The sequence below is a fragment of the Argopecten irradians genome, chromosome 13 (assembly GCF_041381155.1).
Source record: "Argopecten irradians isolate NY chromosome 13, Ai_NY, whole genome shotgun sequence".
NCBI classification, from domain to species: Eukaryota; Metazoa; Mollusca; class Bivalvia; order Pectinida; family Pectinidae; genus Argopecten; species Argopecten irradians.
The window spans coordinates 26169336-26178121 of NC_091146.1; the positions used below are offsets into that span (position 1 = coordinate 26169336).

An 8786-nucleotide genomic window follows, 5' to 3' on the forward strand; every position below is an offset into this window, starting at 1 on the left:
GGCATTTCATGAGTGTTTCGTAAGATGTTTTGCTTTATTTTGTCCACTGGACCAGTTGTTTTTTGTCTAAAAATATTGTACATTGTTCTTTATGTTTCTATTCATTTTAACCGTATACGTCTTATCTGCCGGTTATGATTTGTCCTTTTTCTTTGTTCTTAAATCATGTTGTTAAAGTATATACATTTAACAATACAAGAATTATACAATACACCTATTTCAAACAAACTTACCAAAGCGATAAAACATGCTAATACAACTAAAATAATAAAGGAATCCGCCATTTTGTCTTCTTTTCTATACAACAAATTAATAAAGGAATCTTATTGTTGTTTTACCAGGTTCTGTTATTGGCTCGGAATAAAAAAAAAGGGTAAACAAATATCATTACCCTTTGCTTAAAGATATCATCGTAAAATGTTTTACTGACCACTGCGAGTTAACTGAATCGCTACTGTTCCATGATTACATCTGAGAATGCAACCAATACGTTGAAATTATAATTAAAATAGATAAAACTAGTGTATATTGTTCCAGTTGCTTTTAACAAGCAGTTTTAATAGGATTGGTAGTATTTGAATAATTGATTCTAACGTACTTACTGAAACCAACGAACCTGAATAAATTGCTGGCATAAGACCTTTTATTGATATTAAAATCCTATAAATATCCACGGTGATAATTATGATTGACAGAATGAAATAATGAAATCGAAACAAAAATCATGCCAAACGAATCGGGTCAGAATTTTCACTGATTTAAAAAGATAAGAGACGTTAAAAGACAGCATCCACTGTGCTCCTTGCGATGAGGTTTATTTTGGCAGACTGCGGTATATTTCTATTCAATCTCCATTTAGAAGTTGAACTCTTGTGTTGATTTCAAAGTGTTATCTCTCTGAAAAAATACTGGTTTCTAGTAATTGTATGTTCTTTCGTTAATGTGATACGGCACTAGTTTCCGTAATTTTTTTTTTTTTTTTTTTTTTTTTTTTGTAAAATATAAAATGAGCAAATCGGTGTTGACATATATACAAAACGTGATACCCGGTAGGTAACATGTAGATTAGATGGTTTGTTTTCCATTAACGCAATAATCCCGATAAAAATCATACATCAAAATGTTCTATACTACACCGCCAATGTTGTTTCACGTGAAAATAGAACGTGAATTTCATGTGTCCAAGTGAATTTCATGTTAATTCCATATGGATTTCATATGAAAAAAAAACCACGTGACATCCGATCGACGTGAAGCATTCTGGGGGTGTGTTACATTTACTCGTAAATCGAACGATATCGACAATGATTACAGGGGGGTGGGGGGTTGCTTGGGTAATTTCCAATAACGACCGACTCCTTAGAAATAGACCTGGTAAATACATAAACAATGGCACTGTTCTGTAAAAGCCATTAATATTCCAGTTTGTATGAACACAGTACTTGGTGTTCATCGAATTAGAAACGCAGCCAACACGATTCCTTCTTTCTTTTTTTTTAAATAATGGATTTGCATCAATGACTTTATTAAAGCAATATCAACAGTGTTACTTCGCTCTGTCTCAATTTACTTCATTTGGACGATATCTCTGTTTTTCTTCATCAGTCATGTGACAACATTGTCACTAAATCCTATTAATTAATTATCATAAGATATATGTGACCTTCAAACTTGTCTTGGTTCGTGGTGACAGAATAGTATGAGCATGATATTAATTGATTGGAAACATGTCATATCGGACGGTCAGGTTCGGTAAAGGACACATATATGAGTTAATGTTAACATATATTCAGAACAGATTACGAATATCAATACACCTAGTAATCTTGATATCGATGAAAACGTCCGTTGTGAATGTCTGTTTATATTGTAACTTCGCTTTTTGCGGATTTGAAACAATTGGTCGAAAGACCAAACCAGAACCTCCCAAGCGTGCTGTATGTGTACGCATTCGTCTGAGCTAACCCAAGTACGTCAAGTATACCCAAGTTGTTTCTCAAAATAGCGAAGATAATCCATGTGAGTTGAGCAACATTATAATTATATATAAGAGACGCTGTCGTGCATCCGAATCCTCCGTCCCTGATTGATTGAACGATGATTAATCTGTTTGAAGACATGAATGACGATTGGTCTCAAGAACTTTCAATTGGCATTCCTATTGGCTATGAATATCGACTAAAAGACATTCAATGTTTACATTGGTTACAAGTTTATATTGATATCCCAAATGATTTTTCATCTATAATGAATTAATCATTTCTTAACGTCATGGATGGAACAGCCATTTTAAACAGCCGTTTTTCGTGATCGCTTGCACGACCATTGTGAGGTCACGGTGATAATGACGTCATAATAAGCGCTTGAAGCTTATAGAATATATAATTTACACTTGCTAGGCTTGGTCAATATACGCTAATACTAGCGCCCCATAGAATATATTCTTAGAGGAATTGCTCCATACAAGCATGGTTAACATTAAAAAACGAAATCCAATCCCTATATGAATGCAAACTGCGCTTGATAAGGTTACATACTAGTAAGAATACAGTGAAAATGTAAATATAAGTATATGAAAAAAACTTCCCCTATCAATGACTTCATTTCGCTCTACGTATTGATGACAACATACTTTTTGTGTAGGATATGCTGTTTAGTTAAAGAGTGTACTTTCTCTTAAATCAAATTAAAAGAACATTTCTTCTTTATTTTCTGGCTAGTAAAAACTGTTTTGCATTAACTGAAATCCTGTATATATTTGAATCAGTTAAATCTTTGAAATCACTCATTGTTTGTGCATTAAATTGTTAGGGTGGTATTCAAAAATCATATTCCTTTACCATATTGTGGAATTTATAAAGTTAAACCCCTTAAAATGCGGCTATAGTTTGGCGTTATGTCACTGTTGCTGTGCGGAAGACATAATTTGAAAAAAAGAATGAGAAAAAATCCAAAATAAAATGCTTTTAGTATGCCTTGTGGTTTCGCTACCTGATTTAGCTGAAGTTTGGATTTGACCCCTTATTAATTAAATGTCTGTGAAACGAGGACTGATTGGTATATGTACACTGTAGTATTGTCATTTGAAGTAACGACCGCACATTCTTCTGCAGCTAATGGTTCTATACTGCACAGAGAGCACTTTCAGATAATTCTCTATAGTTAATTATAATTTAGATAAGAAACATATTTCAGTGTACACAAGTTCCTTCATTATTTTCGGACAGCTACCATGAAATACTTATTCCTGTCTGGGGGTTTTGTTATAGAAAACTTCAATGAAAATTTTACTCATTAATCATTTGAACATACCATTAACTGCTTTTTGGACATGAACTATTTTACTATACGATTTGTGTTGTTTTATTTTTCTCCTTCCCAGGTAAAACTGTATGTTCAGAATACTTGGTATCTGGGATAAATGGTGTGGATGATGCCAAACTGACGTCATCAAGTCAAATGGGACAAGAAGCACACCACGCTCCGTCTGATGCCAGGTTGTATTCAGAATCATCGATCTCATCTGCGTGGGTATCCTGCATCTTTGATGGTAATCAGTATATACAGGTATATACCGTCGCTACTGAATTAATTTTATTATTTTGAGTAATAGTTTGACTTAAAACAAATTTGATCAGAAACATTCTTGAAGGAATGGAATCAGATCTTGCATAGATGGTGACTCTAACCACCAGGTCTAGCGCCCCTAACTATTTGGTTGGAGGTGCGCGACCCACCTCATATGGGAAATTCGAGTGAGATTTTAGTTGCTGTCTTTGAACAAAAGGAGCCAACGACGTTGTTTTAACATTTGGTCTAAAAATAATTTTGGCCACGTTAGCCAAATACATGGCATCACGTAAGGAGAAATAAAGTAAAATCTTCGAAAGTCTTCCTCTTCTGTCTTTTGTCATAACCATTGCAATATCAAGGTAAGCGATGCATGTTTACATCTACATGTATTTCGACTGAATTACGTTTTCTTTATGAACGTATTTATTGTGACTTAGGTGCAGTTCCACAGAAAAACCAATATTACTGCTGTATTACTTCAAGGAAGGAAGGAAACACATGCTAACCAATTCGTGACTTCCTTTTACGTTTCCTACAGTAGTGACGGGAGTGTTTGGGCCTGGCTATCGTCTGTAGATCAACAACCTATAGTAAGTTAGCATTTAAAAAGTCGCAACCAACCAATAGTTTAACGGATACATCCAATAAACCACAGAAAGCATCGTGCACACTGCATGATCACATCGATCACACGAGTGTATTTTCCGAATGTAGAGAAACGTGGGTTTGTTATTGATAAAGATAGTTGATATACCTTCTGAAATGCTAAAATTGACTTGCATATGTAAACAAGATATTATTCTCGGAATTTCAAGCATTTCACAAATCAAATCCAGGTTGTCACCAACAGACTCCGATTGAATTGTAATTAATCACACAAAAGATTTACATTACGAATGTATATAATCGGTAGAAGAGGAAGCATTGTCTATTGACCTTTCATGAGTGTTTGGGTACTATCTGTTTGCACCATTTCTTATTTAGAAGACGTAATACTTACTATCATCTTATTTAACTTTGTTCTCGCTTTATTAGCTTAAAATCCTGGATTACGTGGTGTACCGATGTTATTTAGTTTTAAATCCAGATCATTAGAAAAGGGTCTTGTTTAACGTTCGGCGGATAGGTCAACATCTTCAGTCAAATACGACTATACCATACTTTCTTCTATTACGCGACTGTTGAAAGGATTTCTTAAACCAAAACCCGAAAAAGAAAATTAATATATTTTATAGTTATATGTTTTAGACGTGAATATAAATCTCCTATGACGCGTGTTTTCAGAAAATAATAACGCTGTGTTACCAATGACCACTAGCGAATATCTTCTGTAGGGTTGACTATTTTAATCATTTTGAGTTTCAGTTATTTCCTGGAAATACTGACAGGAATACCGTGGTTAAGTCGACATTTAATACCAGCATCACAGCATCATACCTGCGTATCACATCTAAGACCTGGTCAGGTTTCCCCGTTTTACGGTTTGACGTCAGTGGATGTTACGACGTCACAGAAAATGGGAAATCTGATAAATGTTCATATTGGTAATTTGATGAAAATGACGATTATTATGCTATAGTTCAAGTGCAGTTAACTCGACTACTCGGAAACGTTTAACCTTTTGCTAGGTGTCTCGATAGGTCTCGCGGTTTGCATTGCACTTTAGCATATATTTCTTGACACTACACTTATTGTTAATATTCAAAACGTTTGTATAAATTTACGCAACATAATAGTCTTCCACATGTTATATATAACGTGTATTTGGAAATAACATATTTTGATACAGAGTGACGTGAAGAATATTGTGACAGGATTCCACAGCTTCTTCCGTCTTCGAATCCTCAATATGTGGCGACGATCAGAATGTGTAGGTCACAAGTCGAGTGCAGTATACTCATTGCCATCAGAGAGAATCCTGTCGTGCGTTCGCTTTTAATGAGATCACTGGGAGTTGCCAGGATTTGACATATAACCTAACAAGCCAATATTACACAGACTCGCCGTCTCAGACAAACAAAACCACCTGATGGATATCGAGTATGTTCCTCTTGTGGGATATTACATAAAAATCGGCGATAACTCTCAATAAAGCGGTTAATGATGAGAGTATACTCAGATGTTATAAAATGTATCTTAAGGTTGTACTCCTCTGAGAAGTCAAAATTTTCTTGTATTAAACTTTTTTCTCATATAGAATTTTGGAAATAGGAGTTCATACCATAAAAGAAAATGGAAGAAAAAACATATGTCCGTGTGCTCGTTTTTGAGCTATTGTCACTCAAAGATACCTAGTTGACAAAATATTGGATTTTATGGGAATTTTGCCGTTTTGACCATATACACAAGATATTAAAGCCATAATTTCCTAATGAGTTGTTTGATATGTATAAATGCTTGTAGAATTTATTTTCTAGTTGTCTTCTTTAAAAATATACCAATTTTGATTAATAAGACTAATATTTTTTCTCAGAATAACAACATATACTACCCCTACCCCTTGATTTTGAGCTTCAAAATGCACCATTTTCATTTTTGCCAAATTTGACCCTTTATAGAAAAAGTTCTGGTATTAAACTTTTGTTAATATTTTGCATATTAACAGAGAAAGGACTGTTCGTTCTGAATCAGGCAGAAAATGGGGGGTCCGTGTGCTTACTTTTTTGTCCCATTTGAATATTTGTTATTTTTCAGTATTTTAGAGTAAAAAATGAAAGTGCTCAAATTACCATTAAATGTAAAAATAAAGTGACAAAAGTGTATCATTTCACACATTAATGCTCAATATTCTAATAACCACGAACCTAGTAAAGATTTATAGCAAAAATTAACTCTATACAGCTAAAACTATTGGCGCAGTGATGATTTAAGTAAAAACAATTTCAGTAAAAAATGGTAAAACTGTGGATCTACTCAATGCGAAAAAAGACACAATTTCAAAATGGCCGCCAAATGGGTCATTTCTTAAAATCCCCGTATTAAAAATTCTACTAAAAATAGAAATGTAATTTTTTGACAAAGTTTGCAACTGGCAACTTGCTACAGATATTGATAAATTGTATTTGAAAATCTTATAACTTCTTTGATTTATGTCGAAACGAGACTTCAACGGGACTGAAACCTCAGAAGAATACATCCTTAATGATTCAATTACGTAAAAAAAATCATCTTTGGAATTATGAATTCATTTTACTCTTTTTTTCTATGAAATTATTACGCCATTTTCTTAGCCTATCAGAATGGGACGTTACAAATGGCGACATTATTTTTTTTCCTTTATGCGCTGATAAAATATTTTAATTTACAAAATAAATTGTATTATATCCATGTCATCCTGTAATGAAAACCCTTATCTTAGTCCAATTCCATACATAAGTAACATGATAGCCCAAAATATATGTCTTTCCATCGTGTTAATACTCTATAAAATGTACCTGTGTATTATACAGTGAAATATGTTTATAACAAACACGTTAAAACGAATTCATGGTTGTTACGTAGTAATTTTACGATATCTGCAATAAGTATATAACGAATTATGCATATAACTTTGTGATGTTGATGGTCCATAGAGGCACGTTATAACCCGTGTTTAGTGCATATATCTATTTCACAAACGCCTGGGTAGGGTAAGAAAGTCTAATTGTGACGTCAGAATTATTATATGTCGTTTTCTACATTATGACGTCATTAAAAATGGCGGGCTCAAATTAAACGTTGAACCCTGGAGGAAAAAATGTTCGGTAAATACGTTCTAATACATTATGTTTATGTGATATGAGAGAAAAATACTTTTTCTTACGCTGGGTATGAGTGAAAGGGATACCCCATCCTTGGTGTTACTACATATGTAAAACATTCCGGGGTTTCCCTGATTTAGTAACACATTGAGTGGAATATCCGTCTAACCTTCGTACCTCATATGAACGAATCTAATATTCTTGTGATATTACAACTTTCGAAAGCGGAATCATTCGGACGTTTTTTATTTTAAAAAAACATGTGACAATTATTATATATCCATATATGTTAAAACAAACCAGAATATTTGGGATTGAAAAACAACTTGATATAAACTCCATTCTGATATTAGATAATGGCACGTTGTTATTTTTCATCTTAGGTATTTTCGACTTTCTTGGTTTCCGAGAACTACAGAATGGACATGGTATATACAAGATCAATGAACTAAGCCTTGACCAAGCAGGAGCTACTCGTACATCATTTTTAATCTTTTGTTTTTATGCTTCAACTTTTAAAAGGTGGGTGGGATCACATTTAGAGCTAAGGACATGTTTGTCTCGCAATCATTTCTATGTTAAGATGTTGAAAATGGCACACATGTTGATTTTCGCTTTTTCCCATCATTGTTTTCAGATTACATAAAATTCACATTTCATTCAAATAATATCATTTTGTTTGGAAAACAAACGTTGATTCTTTGACAAACAGGCTTAGCCAGTGTGGATTGTACGAAGACATACTTCTCAATCTGTGGATGATTGTTTCGTAAACAACTTCACTATCTCAGACCAAAGGTCTCAGAACATGTTATCGGCAGTACGACGTGAATTTAATTAAGACTTGCAACTTGAATTCTAAACTTAACCTATCCATCTTTTTTAGTTTCATATATATGCATAGTACCTTTAAGCTATACAACCATTAAAAGATATTTTGTGTATATACCTTGTACCTTTGGTAGACATAAGGGACTTTAATATACAACTGTCTCCAGGTGTACTCTCAATCTTATTTCAATTATTTGCTATGGTACAAGCCTTAAAAGTGTTGATAAGCTCGTTGGAATGCTGATAGAAAAACTAGCTTCTTGGATCAGCATTGCGATGTCATACAAACGATTTTTTTAAATTTGATAATTCATCATTTTTTGCAATCCAAATTGCATGCTTTCAAATGCAAGTCTCCACGTAAATGAGCTACATTTGCATATGCAGAAATGTAAACAATTATTACAATACGTAACAGCTCTTTATCGTGAACAATATTTACACTAAACAAGACGCAAAATGTAGTATACTGGAATATAAAGTTGATTTCTATATTCAATTTTAGATTTTTGAGGATACACCTATTTTCAAGGAAATTTTAGTTTGTAACTCATAGCTATTGCCTGTGTTACCATTCATTAGACTTTATTGTTATTATTGCAAATACACAAGTCATAAGGACATCCTCTCAAATGGATGATC

At 33.5% G+C, this 8786-nt stretch overlaps 1 protein-coding gene across 1 annotated transcript in view; it reads left to right on the forward strand.

Moving 5' to 3' along the window:
- Positions 1–5121, forward strand: part of LOC138305761 (lactadherin-like) — a 28970-nt gene extending 23849 nt beyond the window's left edge. The window contains exons 2-4 of the mRNA XM_069246035.1: positions 3383–3567; positions 4011–4163; positions 4939–5121. Of these exons, the coding sequence (XP_069102136.1) occupies positions 3383–3567; positions 4011–4163; positions 4939–5121 (521 nt within the window). The remainder of the gene's footprint in view (positions 1–3382; positions 3568–4010; positions 4164–4938) is intronic.
- Positions 5122–8786: the final 3665 nt, after the last annotated feature.